The sequence below is a fragment of the Anabrus simplex genome, chromosome 2 (assembly GCF_040414725.1).
Source record: "Anabrus simplex isolate iqAnaSimp1 chromosome 2, ASM4041472v1, whole genome shotgun sequence".
Lineage (NCBI taxonomy): Eukaryota > Metazoa > Arthropoda > Insecta > Orthoptera > Tettigoniidae > Anabrus > Anabrus simplex.
Genome location: NC_090266.1, coordinates 799,036,791 through 799,058,341, shown reverse-complemented (window position 1 = coordinate 799,058,341; position 21,551 = coordinate 799,036,791). Strand labels below are relative to the sequence as shown.

The window sequence follows — 21,551 nt, the reverse complement described above, 5'->3', positions numbered from 1 at the left end:
AACACAGGAATTTTTATATGGTCCTGAAAAGTTCCATTTGTTTTGGATGTTAGGAACGCCGTTGTTTTGAAATCGTGATTCATCTGAAAACATAACGATTTGTAAAAAGGCCACATCATTGGCTACTTCGTGTAATCTCCATCGACAAAAAACTCCAGGACTGACCAAGTCAGAATATATAATTCTTGATGTAATTGCCGATGGTACGGGTGAAATTTAATAATAATAATAATAATAATAATAATAATAATAATAATAATAATAATAATAATAATAATAATTGCTTTACGTCCCTCTAACTACTTTTAACGGTTTCCGGAGACGCCGAGGTGCCAGAATTTAGTCCAGCGTGAGTTGTTTTACGCACCAGTAAATCTACCGACACTAGGTTGACGTATTTGAACACCTTAAAATACCACTGGACTGAGAAAGGATCGACCTGGCAAGTTGGGGTCTGGGGTCTGAGCCACTCAGCCCGGGGGGTGAAATTTGTTGTAATGAAATACTCTCATAACCGATGGCCGACAAATGTTCTCAGTTGTACAAGTGTACGTGTACAAATACGAGGGGTGTTCCACACAGCGCCTGAGACAACCTCTCCATTTTGAGGAGACAGGAGGTTTCCATCCAAATACCCCAGTTGCACACAAACGTAGCACATGCAGTGTTGCCAACTTATATTTTCAAGATCCGCTAAATACTACTAAATAGCAGCTAAAATTCCACCAACAAATCCGATCTTAAATAATGAGTAATAAAAATTAACAATATTAATAATAAATAATAATGAATAATATTAATAATAAAAGTAAATGTCTGCACTCCCTGATCTGTGAGTTGCACTGGGATTAACCCCCTGCCTGCGACCCGGCAAGCTAAAACTTGTAGGCGTTTTACTGCCGGGTGCAAACTAGGCGAATCCCCTACCTCAAGGCCTACACACAGAACAGGCCAGTTCATTAAACGGTCTTCCTTCATAGCATAAATATAAATGATACTCTCTCACAGTTCCATTATCTGTCGTCATTCGTCAACTAAGAGATAAGTAACCTTTCCCCACGCATTACAAATTTATGACACCATGATCTCATAACATCAAATCCAAATAACATGTTTACCTCATGTGACTGCTAGCTTCTGACAAGAAATACGGAATAGCTCGAAGACAGACTGTAGTACATTTTTTAAAGAAATCATAAAATGGATAAAGTACTAAATTCCGCTATAATAAATCTAGCATTCCGCCAAAATATCCACTGTCCACTAAATGATATATTTCTCCGCCGACAGTCTTCTAATTCCGCCCAATTTAGCGGAAAATCCGCTAAGTTGGCAACACTGAATGGCTCTGAAACGTATTGGCTGTTGGTTTTCTTCTCTTAGGTAATCGGCTTGCCGTACAGGCGTTGGGACTGCGATAACTTCTGTCATGTATTTCCATAGATGAGTATCATACTGCATGTGTAGATTAGTAATCACTGGCTGAGTGAGTGAACAAGCTTTGAGTTGCGAATTTTCTTTTCTTTTTTTACTGATGCAGTGTTCAGGAAGCATACGTGATTAATAGAAATGTTTTATCGTTTTCTGCCGTGCACAGGTAAAATGAAGCAGTTAATGACTTCAAAAGTATCTGCATAGAGCAGCATTCGAATAATGCATCAATTTTCAAATGTCAAAGATGACTTGTACCTTACCAATTCATTCACAATGGCAACACACTACTTGATCGCAGGGAACTAACTCGCTTCTAATGCATATCCCTTCCACCATGACATTCTATTTCCATTGCTGATTCGTGTTTTACAGCGTTCATTTAACATTCTACCCCAACAAATCACTTCGCACAACTTATCAACTAGTTCGTATTATTAGCGGTATACTGTATCATACTGTATTTATTATGGTCCGCCTCTGTTGTGTAGTGCTTAGTGTGATTAGCTGCCACTCCCAGAGGCCCTGGTTCGATTTCCGACTCTGCCACGAAATTTGAAACGTGGTACGAGGACTGTAACGGGGTCCGCTCAGCCTCGGGAGATCAATTGAGCCATTCTCGAAGTTATTTTCCGCGGTTTCCTCACGTCTTCCCCAGCCAAATTTCGGGATGTTACCTAACTAAAGACCACAGTCGCTTCCATCCCTCTTCCTTGCCTATCATTTCTAATCTTCCCATCCCTCCACAAGGGGGACAGCAGGTGAGATAGCCTGTCCGAGGCATTGCTTCTCCTCCCCTGTTGTATCCCCGACCAAATATTTCACGCTCCAAGGCACTGCTCTTGAGGTGGTAGAGGTGGGATCCCTCGATGAGCCCGGGGGAGAAACCAGCCCTGGAGGGTAAACGGATTAAATAATAATAATAATAATAATAATAATAATAATAATAATAATAATAATAATAATAATAATAATAATAATAATAGCATATTATGAAGGAAGAAATAGAATACCCTTCAATCCCAGTCACGGATAACCACTAATCATTAATCATAATTAATACATGCAGTTAGTTTCTTTCAATACACAATATTAAACATAATCCAAATAAGAAAATATGTTATAAAATGATACAATTATACTTACTGATACACACTATTTCCCGTAAATAGTACTTGGACGTATCTTTAATTAATTATTATGAAAATCCACAGCCCGTTTCCAGTTATTCGACCAGGTCAGGAATGGAATGAATGAAGCCCCCATCTAGCGGCGAGGATAGGAACTGTACCGGCTGATGAAGCCAGTCGCACTCCTCTAGGGCAATGATTAATGAATGATAGATAAAATGAAGTGATACTGGAAAGTGTTGCTGGAGTGAAATATGACAGGGAAAACCGGAGTACCCGGGGAAAAAACTGTCCCGCCTCCGCTTTGTCCAGCACAAATCTCACATGGAGTGACCAGGATTTGAACCACGGAACTCAGTGGTGACTGGCCGGCGCACTGCCGCCTGAGCCACGGAGACTAATTAATGAGTATATAAACTCATAATTTGTGGTACATCCTAGACTACGCCATAGAGTCTAGGATACCTCCATATCCATAACCATACTACTAGCTGCATGCAACTTCTCTTCCAACTTCTCTTCCTTCATCCTCTTTAAATTTCTTTTCCAACATTCATTTTATAATATTACATAGGTTTTCCTGTTCCCCCTGGTTTCTTACATTCTCTGTATAATGAGGTGACAAGAATGTAAAGTTCAAGGTTCATTTTCTCTATGATCTTACTTGTTTCCTTAGGGATAATTTTATTTAATTTTATTAAAGTTTACGTTGTCCAGCTCCATGGCTAAATTGTTAGCGTGCTGACCTTTGGTCACAGGGGTCGCGGGTTCGATTCCAGGCAGTGTCGGGAATTTTAACCAAAATTGGTTAATTTAGCTGGCACGGGGACTGGGTGTATGTGTCGTCTTCATCGTCATTTCATTCTCATCACGACGTGCAGGTCGCCTACGGCCGTGAAATCAAAAGACCTGCATCTGGCGACCCGAACTTATCCTCGGATACTCACGGCACTAAAAGCCCTACCACCGAGCTCGATAGCTGCAGTCGCTTAAGTGCGGCCAGTATCCAGTAATCGGGAGATCGTGGGTTCGAGCCCCACTGTCGGCAGCCCTGAAGATGGTTTTCCGTGGTTTCCCATTTTCACACCAAGCAAATGCCGGGGCTGTACCTTAATTAAGGCCACGGCCGCTTCCTTCCAATTCCTTGGCCTTTCTTATCCCATCGTCGCCGTAAGACATATCTGTGTCGGTGCGACTTAAAGCAAATAGCAAAAAAAAAAAAAAAAAAAATGCCATACGCCATTTCATTTCAAAGTTTACGTTGCACCGGTACGGATAGGTCTTGTGGCGAAGATGGGACAGGAAATGGCTACGACTGAGAAAGAAGTGGCCGGTGTGAAAATGTGAAAAAGCGGAAAACCATCTTCATAGCTACCAACAGTGGGGATCGAACCCACTATCTCCCGAATGCAAGCTCACAGCTCCGAGCCCGTAACCGCACGGCAAATTCGCTCGGTTGCAGTATTTTAGTAGGTGTGCCACTTCCATAACTTCATTGCATAAGATGCATCGATTTTTTGTCTTAAAGCTTTATTGTTATAAACTCCCATCGGCCTCAAATACATCCCTCTCACTTTCATTTTTGTTTGGTAAGGTTCTGCTCAACCTTAAACTGTTATCCTTTCGATGAATGGTAATGCCTCCCTTGAACATAGTACTAGGTCTATAATACTTCTTCCCGTTTCTGTTATATATGTCAAGTTACCCCTTTCTTCTCCCGGCCACCAACCATTCAAAGTATACAATTCTTCAGTACCTCATAGTTCTAGTCTTTTTTTCGCCGTGCCTATTATACCCTTCATCTCGGCTTGTTTAACTACTCTCTTATACAGGCCCTACCTCATTACAATACATTGGATATCGATCTGCAATCCTCGCATTGAAAAGACTGATTAGGACTACGTATGAAGATGTAGGTAATGTTCTGATGGTACGTATTATAAAAGCATGCAGTAAACAGCATGTTACCTAGCAAGTATCTGTGCGGTTTGAGTCACGTAGCTGTGAGCTTGTATTCGGGAGGTAGTGGGTTTAAACCGCACTGTCGGCAGGCCTAAAGATGGTTTTCCGTGGTTTCCCATTTCAGGCCAATGCTGGGCATGTACCTTAATAAAGGCCTTGGTCGTTTCGTTCTCTCTCCTAGCCCTTTCCTACCTCATCGTATCGGGCGAGTTGGCCGTGCGCGTAGAGGCGCGCGGCTGTGAGCTTGCATCCGGGAGATAGTAGGTTCGAATCCCACTATCGGCAGCAATGAAGATGTTTTTCCGTGGTTTCCCATTTTCACACCAGGCAAATGCTGGGGCTGTACCTTAATTAAGGCCACGGCTGCTTCCTTCCAACTCCTAGGCCTTTCCTATTCCATCGTCGCCATAAGACCTATCTGTGTCGGTGCGACGTAAAGCAGATTCTAAAAAAATCATGTCTATTGAATGGTCCCTTCATTTTGCGTAATGAATAACAACTGGATTTCACTATCTGATTTATATTTAGAGCTATTTCCCAAACGCACAAGTGTGTTCAAGAGAACATAATAAAATAGGACTCACAATGTAAACAGTTTTCTGGGTTCATGGATACACGCAGTCCGGGTATCCAGAGAGTAACCGTTGCTCAAAAACGTGTACACCGATGAACGCGGATATTTACTGGCCACCCAAATGCAAACGACTGTGTTTTTTGAACTCACGCATAGACGGTTATAAATCTACTGTACTGTACTTGTATTCGGAGAACGAGAGCTAGCAAAGTACAACATTGGCTTCTCAATGGGGTGATTGGGGTTCATATGCCTCTAAAAGCAATGCTTTTTCCGCCCATAAAAAACTCATTTTCAAAGATTCTGTAATTTTATCGACTTTGATACAAGGACCGTAGTCATTTTTTTAGTATGTGGCTAGCGCGTGCACCTCTTACTCGGATGCCCTGGGTTCCATTCCCAGCCAGGTCAGGGATTTTCGCCTGGATATGAGGGACGCTACCCTTACACCATGGAATGCCCCAGAAAACCACCTTCAGGGCTGCCGATGGCGGGGTTCGAACTCACTATCTCCCGAGGGCAAGCTCTCAACTGCACGACACGAATGGGTTATAATAGCATGAAATATAATGAGTAATAACTTTGTCACAGGCGATGTTGAAAGTGATGTCCTCCTACATTTACACATTCCTGACATCTTTTAATGAAATTTCCATTCACACATTTTAGTCCTGCTTCCGTAATTCTTCTGATTTCTGTTTTAATATTACCTTTAAACTCTCCTATAGTGTGAGTATTACTCCTCTAAACTTTATATTTTCGGTTTCCTTGCAAATAAAAGTCACACAAGGTAGGATTGGAGCGGCGTCCATAAACCTTTAGAAATTACCCTGTCATGGTAAACCTCCGTTATATCGTCCATTGAATCAGCAGCTGTGGCAGATCCTCGTTGGAAATATACATTTTCTCTCTCAACAATATTGAAAAAACAGTGTGAATATCTTTCTGCAGCACCTATGAGAAATTACAGTATCATAAAAAATATAGGCCCTATTTTGCGTTATAATGTTACAGTGCACCGTACGCTGACTTTAAAATCATGCAATGGAACTTCAGGAGTTAACTGGGGACTTCCTGTGCTCTATTGTTTTGTGACGCAACATGATCACTTAAGTGAAACCATATCCTATCAGAAAAAAACTGTTAAATGCCTTCAACAATACACTTCTTTGTAAAATCCAATTACAGAAACTGACTTGTTTACCATCACCAAGGTGTCGTAATTCATGGGCAATAGTCACTCTGTAAGGTTTCAAATTTAAAAGTTAAGTAGCCGTATAGACTGAGATTTTAGAAACGCCTACTTGCTGTGCAACACCTGATAGCGATTTTTGATAAGTATTCGAAAGATGTGGTAATTTCAGCGATTTTTTCATCAGTTTGAATCCTTTATTTACAATTTTAAAATGTCACGTTTAGTGAATCCCATGTTTTTAATTTATTAACAAAACTTCTCACAGACTCCCTACATGGAGCTGGAATGCCAGTAAATCTGCATTTAAATTGCCTATACACTTCTCTACATTTTACATATCTGTAATCGTGTCAAATACAAAAAAAATTCTGTTCAAGCGTTAATTTTTCGGTTGGCATTTCTTTTGTGTCATGCGAACACAGCTTTCTAAATAAACTTATCTCTCCTACATTTTGGAAATGTTATGTAATTCACTGCACTGCACTCTTTTGCAGAGACAAGCGGACTCAGTCTGCGTACGGACATTGCCAGGCTAGGAATCTATTCCTCGCCCTTACGACGGGACACCACGCGGATAACACGTGTTTTTCGCTCAGCACTCTTACATGGTGTCGTCCGTCCAGGACCGATAATGAACGCACTGTATTTCCCGCCAAATTAAGTGCTATTTCATGTTAATGCATATATTGATTCACAAAATTATATGCTTCTGTTAGAAAAGTACATATTCTAAACTATTGGCACCACTGTTTCCCTCTATTTAAATGTAAGACACATGCACAGTGTGTATGTCTACCCCTTAGACCCGCTTCTTTATAAGGTGTCGGGGATAGAGTGAGTTGAAACTTATGGCATGTATTTACGGCTTGATGCCCTTCGTAACGCCAACCTCAGTTGAGGAGCGAATTCAATTTAGTAAGGGGGTGGAAGGGATCGGCTGTGGCTTATGGATAGGAACTATCCCGGCATTTGCTTGGAAGTGAAAATGGGAAACCAAAGAAAAATTTATCAGGACAGTCGATGGTGGGGTTCAAATCCACTCGGTAACACACTTGTACAGTAATTATTAATAATTAGAAGCTTTTATATACACAAGTTGGACATCTCAGATGTATAACAGATGTAAATTCACCAAACTACAGTATGTTATGGAACTGAATAATTCTTGTATTTTGTATATGTCTTTGTTCTAATTGATCTGGACGAGATTAGAACCGACCTACTGAGCTTGAAATTTAGTATTTCGGTCTCGTTTCAAGCCAACTGTATTCAATATTGTTAGAATGCATCGAGCGTTATCTCTGGAGTTATCTCTAAAGTTTGTTAGCAGTCGTCGGGAAGTTAAAGAAATGCCCTTGCAGTAAATGGAAAGAATGTATGAACCAATGTTTTTTCTCAATTTATCCATTGATATACCACTTCAAGTTAATATTACTTCTTAGACATCGTAGAAAGCAAGTTTCTTTTCATAGTTTCAAGGCCTGGGTATCATAAAACAAGAAGATATTACTTGCTTTACTTCTCAGTTACTTACGTATTCACACAGACGTTACAGTTCATTATTAGGTTTTCCACACCCATTCAATGGAAACTGTCGTACGGCTTTTAATCTGATTCAACCACGTCAGCTTCGATACTGCCTTTACTCGTAAATTGTCTTTGCTGCAAATGTATTTTTCAGCCCTAGAAACGAATGAAAATTCGAACTTCTTGGTAAACGAAAAATATATTGCCAACGTCAGATTCCCAAGCAGGAAATTTTTAAGACCAGTGATACGAGGCCTAGAATTATCCTGTAATGACTACACCCACAGAGAGAAACCCATCAGGTCTACAGCCTTTATAGGCACGGAAATCGTATGACTGCTTATATTTCCTTCCGTGAACAATAATTCAATATAACAAGACATCTGTACTGCGCTGACATGTGTCACTATATGCTGCTTGGTAGTAGTACTTCATACCAAAGGGCACACATGTTACAGAGAGATGAGTGTCTTTATCATAGTAATGATAAGGCCCAGACCTATGTAGAATCTTACATAAGAAAGGAAACATGGTAACTCATTCTTGACTAGGAACATGTGAGTAATGTGTTACAACATAATTAATGCAGCTACATTACTGGTACATTACCAGACGGGCTGAGTGGCTCAGACGGTTGAGGCGCAGGCCTTCTGACCCCTACTTGGCAGATTCGCTCCTGGCTCAGCCCGGTTGTATTTGAAGGTGCTTAAATTCGTCAACATCGTGTCAGTAGATATACGGGCACGAAGAAGAACTCCTGCGGGACTAAATTCTGGCTCCTCAGCGTCTCCGAAAACCTTAAAAGTAGTTAGAGGGACTTAAAGCCAGTAACATTATTATAGGTACATTATCACACCACAGTACGAAAAAATCACTCTTATGTTCACATGCAATTCAAATACCGGTATTGCCAACCTCATTACCTGTCTGCACTGTAAATATATTTACCGATTATGAAGGTACTCGAATTAACAGCAAGTCGGACAGTATTGACTGATGTTCGCAAAAGAACTGATGTAGGTGAAGTTACGTTTTCCCGGTATTTACAGATTCCGAGATACAAATGAACTGCCTCTTTGAAAATGTTGTTGCTGTTGTTTCATAACTGAAACTTGAGAGATACTTGTTAATGAGGCTAGAAACGATCTGTCTTACTGTCGGATCTTTGAGTAACTATGACGACGAAAATCTTAAACTGGTAATATGCCCTGAGATTTTATTCTGGTATACCCCTCGAGTGCGTATGTAAAACGATACTCCAAATGGTCGTTACCTATGTAGGGATTCAGTTCGCGGATCTTCGAATTTTGTAGCTTCCCGGCTCGAACGTGGAGCGTGAATTAACATACGAAGGTGAATTATTAGTTTTTTCAGGCCCTAGGGCTATATTAAAACTGCGCGAGAATTCATTTGCAAGTTTTAAGAATCTATTTACAGCAAAAGAGTTAACATTTCTCGAAACAAATGATCATTCTTCATCTAAATGCATGACTTTTTCTAACTGTGCTTTATATATCTGCTCATTTTCACATTGTAAAATAGCTTTCTTCCAATTGGCTAGGAATCAATTTCCGACTCTCTATGAAGAGTTTCGAACCCAATGTCTCCCGCATCCGCATCTTCATTGCTGCCGACAGTGGGGTTCGGTTTTCCGTGGTTTCCCATTTTCACAGCAGGCAAATGCTGGGGCTGTACCTTAATTAAGGCCACGGCCGCTTCCTTTCCATTCCTAGGCCTTTCCTGTCCCATCGTCGCCATAAGACCTATGCGTGTCGGTGCGACGTAAAGCAATTCACAAAAAAAGAAGTATCTACGAACGAGAAGAGAATTTGGTTAAAATCCCACTTTTAGTCATACTGAAGAAAAAAATTAAATGGCGTATGGCTTTTAGTGCCGGGAGTGTCCGAGGACATGTTCGGCTCGCCAGGAGCAGGTCTTTTGATTTGACGTCCGTAGGCGACCTGCGCGTCGTGATGAGGATGAAATGATGATGAAGACGACACATACACCCAATCCCCGTGCCGGTGAAATTAACCAATGATGGTTAAAGTTTCCGACCCTGCCGGGAATCGAACCCGGGTCCCCTGTGACCAAAGGCCAGCACGTTAACCATTTAGCCATAGAGCCGGACTTAGTCATACTAAAATTGGTTTTCTCATTTGTATACCATGTAAGTACCTGGGTGGTATCCAGTATATCGGTCACGGCTATTACCTCTCTAACCTTTGCCCCATGTGATCGAAAGTACATACACACGTTCAGAAATTGGTATGTTCTACGCTCTAAATACACACGACTCTTAACGATGATTCTCAAAGTCATTAAAGATAACCAACAAACAAAATCATAGTATTAGATTTTTATTAGGAAGAAGATACAAGCACAGTATCTTCATATAATGCATATGGATCAATCCTGATTAGCATCGATGGCATTTGTAGGTGCTTAAATGCGAAAACTCCCTTCGTCGGCCTCCGGCTCGTTAAAAAAACTCATGTGGAACTAAATCCCGACAACGTGGTGACTTATAAAATAGACTATACTCGGAGGAGCATTAAATGAAATGATTAGGGTTACATGCGTCTATATGATAATACGATTGTGCTGTTAGCACCTTTATACCAGTGCATTCATTCGTAATTACTCTTTGCTTTTTGCATAATATTCTTTGAACTTCTCAGCCAGCCTATCTCCGTGATCGCATCATAATAATTAATTAATGTTATTTGCTTTACGTCCCACTAACTACTTTTTAAGGTCTTTGGAGACACCTAGGTGCCGGAATTTAGTCCCGCAGGAGTTCTTTTACGTGCCAGTAAATCTACCGACAAGGGGCTGTCGTATTTGAGCACCTTCAAATACCACCGGACTGAGCCAGGATCGAACCTGCCAAGTTCGGGTTAGATGGCCAGCGCCTTAACCGTCTGAGCCACTCAGCCCGGCGTGATCGCATCAAGATCCTCTCCACAGACCATGCCAAAAATACCCGATCCTGCAGCACCATGTGTCTAGCCCTTCCTGTACACAGAATAGCAATCTACACGAAATCATTCACCGTTACTGCAGCTCGACAATGGAATATCTTACCAGTGGACGTCAGAAGCATGTCCAGCAGCACAGCTTTTAAAAACGCCTGTGTCGAAATACCAGGTAAGCATGCATGACACATCAAATTATGACCTGAAAACACCTCCTCCTACCGACTCTTCATCATTATTTCCCTCTTCCTTTCACAGACCTTCTTCTTCTTTCTTCTTTTCCTTACTAATCCTTCTCTTCACCTCTCAATTGAAGGCGATATTTCGGTGTACTGTAGAAATGTATACATTTTCTAAACTTTCTCTTAAGTAGTAGTTATAGTACTCATTATTCATATATGTTTAATGTACTCTACGTACGATGTGTATTATATAGATGACATGATTTTTAAGTGTGATTACTTTTATTAATACTATTACTGTTATTATTGTTAATATTATCAAATTATTGTCATCAGTAGTTATTATTAAGTGTTCTACCGAGCTCGATAGCTGCAGTCGCTTAAGTGCGGCCAGTATCCAGTATTCGGGAGATAGTAGGTTCGAACCCCACTGTCGGCAGCCCTGAAAATGGTTTTCCGTGGTTTCCTATTTTCACACCAAGCAAATGCTGGGGCTGTACCTTAATTAAGGCCACGGCCGCTTCCTTCCCACTCCTAGCCCTTTCCTGTCCAATCGTCGCCATAAGACCTGTGTCGGTGCGACGTAAAGCAACTAGCAAAAAAATTATTAAGTGTTCTAGGTTAAGACTGGTTAAGTGTAAGAAAGTGAGTACATCACTAACTTTGCCAGAATGAATAAATCATATTATTATTACATGGCCGAACCTGGGCTAACTGTTGACATCCAGATACTTGCTAAAACTATGTACTCAATAGGTACCTGTAAAAATAGTAGTGGCTCATGCTCTCTAGTGTTTAGAAATGAAAATCCAGTTTTCAAAACGATTGATTATATTTATGGTTCCCTAACTCACTAAGTCAAATCTTAGGAAATATGTGCATAACAACGAGTTCTTTTGGTGTATAAACTACAAATTCCATGGTTGGGCACGTAATGATGTATATGACTTTTGATGTGTACCTATTATTGTTTAGTGTCTCAAATTCGACAAATGTGTCTATTTCTTTCAATTTCTCACACAAGAAGGATTTTCAGAGTAATTGCTCAAGATGTCAGGAAATCGTCCCTTCCGATGAATTTTAAACAGGGGTGAATATGCCCAACATACCACGCTTTTTAAAGCACTCAGAATGGACGTCAATAATTGTCATCTATATATCACCAGTATACAGAACTTGGATTGTCACTTCAGCTGTAATAAAATTACAAGGTAAAATATTCCAGTTCCATGGTCAATCATCACGTGATTGGTGAAGTATACCTAGATGAAATATTATATTCCCTGTTAACTGTCACATAACGAGCATTAACAACAATATATTGCCATTAAAATCAGCACATTTAAAAATGAGAGCAGACTTAACTATCCGTTTTGGTACATATTGCAAGTAACACTTACCTTATTATAACAGCTGGTAGAAAAATATTGGAGAAAAGAAATCCTGCGTAGTAAGATGTTAGAGCAGCTGTACCCAACCCCTCCTCGGCATTCACAGAACTCTGCAGATTGTTAGCGCCTTTCATCGCTATGTAGTGAACCATGAATGCTAGGCCTAATGCGAAGAGGTTCTTCACCATCCAGCAACCCTCACGACCTTTCCATGTTTCTACGGGTAACTCGCAGTCCTCCATTGGAGGTGGAAGGTAACCAGCTCCACCGAAACTTTGTATGAAGCGGCCATTTGGAATGTCATTGGTGTAGATCTCACTACGACCTTTCTTAGCAATTCCTATGTTTTGCAGCTCGAAATTTTGATCTTTGAATGCAGGCTTTGATTCTCGATTTGCAATGAGGTTCGAAATTTTGCTATTTATTTGTTCATAATTCAACGAATTGCTTGTATTTTTCTCTTTATCATGCCTTTTGCATGCTTCTTCTTTCACTTCATAGTTGTCTGTGGACGTTGAATCCAAAGTGCTGATACGTGGTTGAGATTCTGTTTCGCTACTTCGATCGTCTGGAAAGCTCTGGTTGTTACATTGATCAGCTGTGTCAAGTTGAACTACGCCATGTGGTACGTAGTGTCGTTTCAGTTCATGGTTCAAGATATAGTCGTCGTAAATGTTGTCCTGGTCGAAGTCAGGTTCTATTTTGTTACTGAGTTGAAATGCTTCGTCAATAATTCCTCCTTGAACCATTTTGCAGAGTATGTCTATAAACATGCACACACACACAAGTATCTTATACACACACACGCACTCCCAACTAGCTTTTCGTCCTGCTATCCAACTACTGTCACCAACATACCGGCATGTATGTCCCTGCAAGAATGGTTGACGGACTCTCTGTTGAAGACCATTAAATACCCTAACGAGAGGGACGAAGAGGGGATTCAGCTTTTGTCTCAATTTCTTACTGGTAGGGAGGGAGGTTAATTACATCTCCTCAAACAAAATGTTGCATGTACAAGGCAAACTGGAACATGGATATAGAGTAGAAAATATGAAAATCATATAAAGACTTCTCATAAGACCAGTGAAGGATTTTCCTTATTAAAATTCGATTTAAGTTATGTTAATAGCCCTGTGACGAAAGAATCCTTGACTTCCTTCCTTAGTCTTGGAGGCCCATTATCGCACATGTTTACACTTTTCTAGCTCCAGGTGTGTAGCTAAGCCAGTGGTTATCGTCGCTGGCGGCCGTCCTGTCTGCAATAACAACCAGGAGCCTACCAGATCCAGTACCTTCTCCTTGGAGGTAATGATTTCATCTTTCATAGGTATTGCCACTCACTTTTATTCGTCGTTAGTTTCAGAATTTTCTGGCATACGAGGGTAGCCTCCTCCTCAACAGATATTGTCTGGTAGTTGCGAGATATACTTTTAAATGTAGGGAAACATTGACCGTTCAATTTGACTAAAAATTGCAATCTTCCTGCAGTAAAAAAAAATTTCCTCTTACTGATGAGACTGTTTTCCTCGCTGATTTTCATTTAGCGTGGTTTAGTCACCATATCACCACTGCAATTGTTTTGTACAGCAAGGTGCTCTGCTATACAAATGTACAGCATATAGATAAAGCAGTCCCTCGGTATCGAACCGAGACGCTCCTTTAGCCGAATAGCTAGGTGAAAAAAATATGCACTTGCCTTTAACACTAAGGCAGTTTCTTATGTACAGCTTCTGTGAAGGGCAGGCACCAACTGCGCCCTGATGACGTAATATTTCATCAATTTTTACCCCATTAGCTGTACATGAGACTGTGTTCTAACGTCACTAGGTATGCAAGTTCAATCACGCACCACGAAGAAGGATGCCATGTATTTTTCTTTTCATGTTATCGTATGGCTTTTAGTGCCAGGAGTGTGCATGTTTGGTGCAGCCCTTGTTAGACAGACACTGAAATGAGGGTGGGCGGCCTCTGGCGTGTATGTGAATTGCGTGTTTTTGTAGTGGAGGATAGTGTTGTGTGTGATTTGCAAGGATGTGGGGGAGAATGCACACACCTAGTCCCAGAGCCAGGGGAAATAACCATTTTAAGGTTAAAATCTCCCACTCGGTCGGGAATCGAACATGGAGCCCTCTGAACCGAAGGCGACTACGCTGACGATTCAGTCAAGGAGCCGGACGATGCCATAACATGCAATATTTGATAACAACGATCATGTTTTTGTTCGTTGTTGCAAGTATATAACGTAGAATATTAAGAAAATTTAATGAGTTACAATATAGAAATTTCTTCTGTCGTGCTGCCACACTGATCACGTTTCAGTTGTTCCAAGAATATTAATTGGTGTGCTTGGCATAACGACAGTATACTTCACGTTATGCATGCAAGTCGTATTTTTTGTTTATTTCTAGCGTGAATTACAATGCCGACATTCAAAATATCAAAGTGAAAAAAGCGCTAAGTGATTTGCTTGTTCTAGATGTACATAAATTCCCCAAATCTTAAGGAACACATGCAAGTTGATTTGCAAATATTATTTCAGTCAAGCAAAAATATTTTACAAATCTCGGCAAGCGTCCGATTTTGAAAACAAACATTTTGTATGTTTAACCAAACCTGTGAAAGTTCCAGTCTTTGCTATGCTGACTTCCATAAGCAGTTAATATATTTAGGACAGGTACCTTTTTAACTTGCGTGCACTTCCGTACTTTACTCACAGATCAAGCCAGGTAGTGACGTAGCCGTGGGTTATTTTTATGATCATACTGTACATGATAACGGAGTTATTATGTTCCCTGATCTACTACTACTAAACGTTTTCATTCCTCCCCTGAAGGGGGAGGTGGGCCTCTTAGACGGTGACGCAGTCTCTCAGGCCGGGAGATTTGTTACGGTGAAGGAGATGTGCGGAGAAGATGAGAGGGTGGGCGGCCGTGGCCTATACTACGAAGTGTCCCGGCATTCGCCTTAGTGCAGGAGAATGGAAAACCACGGAAAACCATTCTCAGGACAGCCGACAGGTGGGGCCAGGCGTGAATTCCGGCTCTGTGCCCCACACCCGTCTCCCGAATGCAGAGGCGTGGAGTCACGGTAGAGCCGTGGCCACCTTTCTTCTGCTCGGTTGGCCGGTCAGAGTACAGAGCTGTTGGACCACGGACAAGCCGCGGCCTCTTAGGGACGAAACCCAAGGGCCGAAACCCACTCTGCATCTACCGACATCCTTGTTCTCAGTACTTTCCTAAGCATTGAAGTAGGTGCTTATTTTAATAGCTAGTGATATGTCACTAGCTCGGAGATTATAGATTTAGATTATAGAATGTAGTCTGATTGCCTGTCTTATTATAATGTTTGTACTAGATATTGACTTAGAGACAGCTTTTGAGAGAGGAATACCGATTCTTTTACAAGAGGTTTTGCTTCCTTATCCAGGAGACTTATGTAACACTCAGGATGATACTTGAAAGTGCGGCCAGTATCCAGTATTCGGGAGATAGTGGGTTCGAACCCCACTGTCGGCAGCCCTGAAGATAGTTTTCCGTGGTTTCCCATTTTCACACCAGGCAAATGCTGGGGCTGTACCTTAAATAAGGCTACGGCCGCTTTCTTCTCACTCCTAGCCCTTTCCTGTTCCATCGTCGCCATAAGACCTATCTGTGCAGTGTTGCCAACTTAGCGGATTTTCCGCTAAATTTGGCGGAATTGAAAGACTGACGGCGGAGAAATATATCATTTAGCGGACAGCGGATTAATTGGCGGAATTCTAGATTTATTACAGCGGAATTTAGTGTTTCATCCATTTTACGATTTTTAAATTTGTACTCCAGTCTGTCTCCAAGCTATTCCGTCACACGAGGAAAACATGTTATTTAGATTTGATGTTATGAGATCATGTCATAAATAATCCGTGGGAAAAGGGTACTTTTCTCTTAGTTGAAGAATGACGACCGATAATGAAACTGTGAGAGAGTAGCATTTATATGTATGCTATGAAGGAAGACCGTTTAATGAACTGGCCTGTTCTGCGTGTGGCCCTTGTGGTAGGGGATTCACCTAGTTTGCACCCGGCACTAAAACGCCTACAAGTTTTAGCTCGTCGGCTCGAAGGCAGGGGGCTAATCCCAGTGAAACTCACACATGAGGTGAGTGGAGACATTTATTATTACAATTTTTTTGCTATTTGCTTTACGTCGCACCGGCACAGATAGGTCTTATGGCGACGATGGGACAGGAAAGGCCTAGGAATGGGAAGGAAGCGGCCGTGGCCTTAATTAAGGTACAGCCCCAGCATTTGCCTGGTGTGAAAATGGGAAACTACTGAAAACCATCTTCAGGACTGCCGACAGTGGGGTGTGAACTATCTCCCAGATGCGAGCTCACAGCTGCGTGCTCCTAAGCGCACGGCCAACACGCCCGGTATATTTATTATTATTATTATTATTATTATTATTATTATTATTATTATTATTATTATTATTATTATTATTATTATTATTATTATTATTATTATTATTATTATTATTATTATTATTATTATTATTATTATTATTATTATTATTGCTCATTTTAATTGCTCATTATTTGAGATCGTATTTCTTGGCTGAATTTTAGCGGATTTTTAGTAGTATTTAGCGAATCTTGAAAATATAAGTTGGCAACACTGATCGGTGCGACGTAAAGCAAATAGCAGAATGAGAGCCATTCGCATAAAAATGCTGTGATCTTTCATGCTATCAGAAGAGGGGAAGGCATTTTTTCAAGTCTCATATTAACTACGGCTATGAATATGACTCTTATATGGGAGATATTTAACACCTGCGACTTTATTACCACAGGAATGTTCTTTACTACGAAATGTACACATATTGTGGCGAAAATTCATTCAGCTCTTCAGATATAATTGGTTGTTAAGGGTACTTTTTTCTACGACGGGGTGAGCCTCGTAGTTTAGTTGTTCAGGTCATTGTTTTCTTTACTCGAGGTTCTAGTTTACAACCAAATACATATTGCAGTGTCTCCCTCCCTCCCCCCCCACCCCCGAAAGACCTGAGAAGGCAAGCATACTGTCTTGAATTCTGGGAGATTCGCGTTGCTGTCCCAGCGTTCACAAACACTCATATATCTCAAAGTCATTCGTAATTGGCTTGATTAGCACATTTTTAATATTATGCTATGGAATAATGTGCTCTGCAAAAATATTCTATTTCTCAAAAGCTTAACGGTATAAGCGATTTCAATTCTTGGTGTCAGGACATGACGGCACGCTGTACCTCATCGATGGTTCCTAATCCTGTTTCATCTAGCCTCGTCAATGGATCAGAAAGATGAACAACAGTTAGTACTAAATCAGAAGAGGGCATTGCAGTACCTCTCTACCAGATATTGAATTGGACCACAATGAATCTTATCGACGTTCTGATTCGTGAAAAGTGGTAGTCAGCGTCGTGCTGCTTTTTGCGGAATTTTAATGTATTCGCGAAAAATAACATCACATTGTTAAATATGTAGTATTCAACGTAGATAAAAGTAAGAAAAGAAGAAGAATATCAATATTAGTAGACCGGTGACCTGTTTATAGAAGAGGAAATCTTCCCATCTCCTCATATGCGATGAGTTTAAGTCTCATATTGTTTTCTAACACGGTGAGGAAATAACCGTCCAGATTTGTGACATTCTCCATTTTAACTTGTTCGCAAAAGTGGCACCGTAACAGCCCACTAGTGAGTTTGGCCGAGTGTAGCCTAGTGTTACATTATGCTGGTATTTAGTACAAGGGATCCCTGGTACAAATTCCAGCCGGGTAGGATACTTTAACCTTCATCAGTTTATTCCTACGGCTCAGGAACTGGCCGTATGTGCCGTCTTCAACATTAGATTTCATCCTAGGTAGGACCCTGTCGTGATAGACGCGCAGGTTGCCCATGGGAGTCGACCCGGAAGACCTGCACTAGGCCCCTCTAGTAAGAAAGTAACGCAGCGCAATACGACATGTGTTTACTATAACTCAGATCGTTCTCTGCGACTGTTTCAGGTGTTGATGTGCCCTATCGGTGCACAAACTAGTTTACTTTTTTCATTTGCTAAGGCAATTACAGTTCATTTCTTTAAAATGGATCTCTCTCTCTCGTAGAACAGTTTTCCAGTTTGCTACTTACATGTAACAGAAACAATGAATAGAATCTACGATGCAGTTTTCGTCCAAGATGTTACAATAAATAAAGAATAAAGCAGAAGGTTAATTCAGTTTGTACTTGTTAATCGATCAAATAGTGTAACAATATGTGTTTGAACGGTTTTCTTCATTTCGCTTATTCTACGGCGAATGGTAACTAGAGCAGTCATGTTTGAGATACCCACACTATATTTGTAACCTATGCTGAGAGTTTTCAACCCAAATTATTTTACTTCTGCAGGCGTTTGTCCTTCACATAACTTGTATGTTCCTCATACATTTGTTTATCCTGTTAATTGTTTTCAGAAATACCTAGTCTTTCGGCAATGGTTCCTCTCGAAGTTGCTTTAGTTCTTCTTCTGTATCATTTCATAGCTGGTGACCAGTAGAGCACACTGTTGCCATCGCTGTCCCTCCATATGTCGAACATATTCATAGAATGATAATGCTGGGATCTCAATATTCTACGTGTGAAAGATTCCGCAGCATACATTTCTACTCTGAAGTAGTTGTATCGTAGTCGGACAACTGGGTAAGCCCTCGCACGCTGACTCAGACAGCCTGGGACAATGTATTCGGATTTATTCACATACGAGGCATTCAGAACCATAGTGGGAAAAATCCATCTAACAAGATCTAAAGGAAAGAAGCCTAGATTTTTTAATAGGTAACGGTTAGGGGTGCGCAGCTGTGAGCTTGTATCCGGGTGATAGTGGGTTCGAACCCCACTGTCCGCAGCCCTGAAGATGGTTTTCTGTGGTTCCCCATTTTCACCCCAGGCAAACGCATGGGCTGTACCTTAATTAATGCCACGGCTGCTTCCTTCCCACTTCTAGCCTTTCCTTATCCCATTGTCGCCTAAGACTTACATTTGTCGGCGCGACGTAAAGCTAATTGCAAAGAAAAGAAAAAAAGAAAAGAAAAGTAATTCCATTGAAGTGTTAATATCAATATGTCAATATACATTGAAAAATATTACTTTCTTACTGTCATTTTTTTGCTAGGGGCTTTACGTCGCGCCGACACAGATAGGTCTTATGGTGACGATGGGATAGGAAAGGCCTAGGAGTTGGAAGGAAGCGGCCGTGGCCTTAATTAAGGTACAGCCCCAGCATTTGCCTGGTGTGAAAATGGGAAACGACGGAAAACCATTTTCAGGGCTGCCGATAGTGGGATTCGAACCTACTATCTCCCGGATGCAAGCTCACAGCCGCGCGCCTCTACGCGCACGGCCAACTCGCCCGGTCTCTTACTGTCATATACTTGTAGCTTTTCTTATTGATATTTGTTCGTGGCGTCGAACTCTGTAGATCTTTTGCCACTACTTGCACCATATGATATGAACCTGCGTGTAATTGTAATTGCACCGAGCTCGATAGCTGCAGTCGCTTAAGTGTGGCCAGTATCCAGTATTCGGGAGATAGTAAGTTCGAACCCCACTGTCGGCAGCCCTAAAAATGGTTTTCCGTGGTTTCCCATTTTCCCACCAGGCAAATGCTGGGGCTGTACCTTAATTAAGGCCACGGCCGCTTCCTTCCCACTCCTAGCCCTTTCCTGTCCCATCGTCGCCGTAAGACCTATCTGTGTCGGTGCGACGTAAACCAACTAGCAATTGTAATTGCTGAAGTGTAGAGTGTTGAATGTGAAGGAAGAAACGTTAAGGACTACACAAGCACCGAGTCCCCAGGCTAGGGAAATTAATGATTTACAATTAAAAATCCCTGACCGGGCCGGGAATTGAACCCGGGGTGCCAGGTGACCTGCGGACGCGTTGCCTCAGACACCGCGGGGCTGGACGTACTTGCAGCTAACTAATTAATACAATAATTAAAACGGTATCACTTTCCGTGGTTAAATTTATGTAAGGATTCAAACGATGAATGAGAAACACATTCTTCACTGGAAAATGTAATATAATTACTAATTTTCGTCAGCCATTTGATGCGGTGTTGTACAGCTCGCATGGTGGCCATGATCGTCAATATTATATGGTCTGATACCGTAATTAGCTGGTTCGAGTCCCGTTGGTGGAAATATCACCAAGATAATGTTGGCCGGCAGGGTAGGTGAAGTGATGGTATATAATTTATAATCACTAGATTGCGTGCGAAAGGCCTGAGTTCAATTCCAGACCTCTCCGCAGTGTTCAGGTGGAGTGAAGTCATGTGACGCTGTTGAAGGTGACTCGTCTGTCGGATGGAGAGGCAAAGCCTTAAGCAGACCCCTTGGTGTTATTGGATAGGAGTGGACAGTGTGCTGACAATTTTTTTCACGCTCTCCCTACATCATCATCATCACACTCCTAGACGCGCAGGGCGTCAACTAGAAAGAACTGCATCAGGCTTCTCCGGAGGCCACAAGATATCAATCAGTCAGTGGTGTTGTCCTGCCACACCTGGAATTCTCTACTGTCAATATGAAAGTAAACAAGAACCGCTTTTCAAAACCAATTTAAGTAATGTCAGTGGCATAAAAGACACTTGCCATTATCCATTGTCTCTAAATTAAAATCTTTCTCGAACGATTTCGTGAGTATATTTCTGAAAAGAATCAAGAAGGATTTTTGGAAATTCCTGAAGAATGGAGAATAAGATTAGAAGCCAAATGTTGAAAAGTGAAGGGATCTACAACATTCCTCTATCTGCAATAACCGAATCGAGATAATATTTTTTTTAATTTCTGCAGTCATGTCCTGACAAATGGCACATATGACGTAGGCCCACATACACAATTTTACTGCAGTAAGCCATTAACTGACTGATATCTGTGCTCTTGGCACGCAATATAGTGATTATAAATTATATACCACCACTTCACCTACTCTGCCGACCAACATTCTGTTGGTGATTTTATCAACGACGGGACTTGAACCAGCTAATTACGGTATAAGAACTTCTGAACATTCAACTCATAGACGCCCGAACACATACTCTTAGATACATTGCAAAATCCTTGTAATTCCCAAATGCAGTTCAAACGAATTTGGGGAAAATATATATATCTCTTACAGTG

The 21,551-nt window shown here is 41.2% G+C and overlaps 1 protein-coding gene across 1 annotated transcript in view; it reads right to left on the bottom strand.

The window, feature by feature from the left end:
- The window catches only part of LOC136863692 (UNC93-like protein), a 56,076-nt gene extending 42,957 nt beyond the window's left edge, over positions 1-13,119 (bottom strand). The window contains exon 1 of the mRNA XM_067140051.2: positions 12,380-13,119. Coding sequence (XP_066996152.2) covers positions 12,380-13,119 — 740 coding nt within the window. The remainder of the gene's footprint in view (positions 1-12,379) is intronic.
- Positions 13,120-21,551: the final 8,432 nt, after the last annotated feature.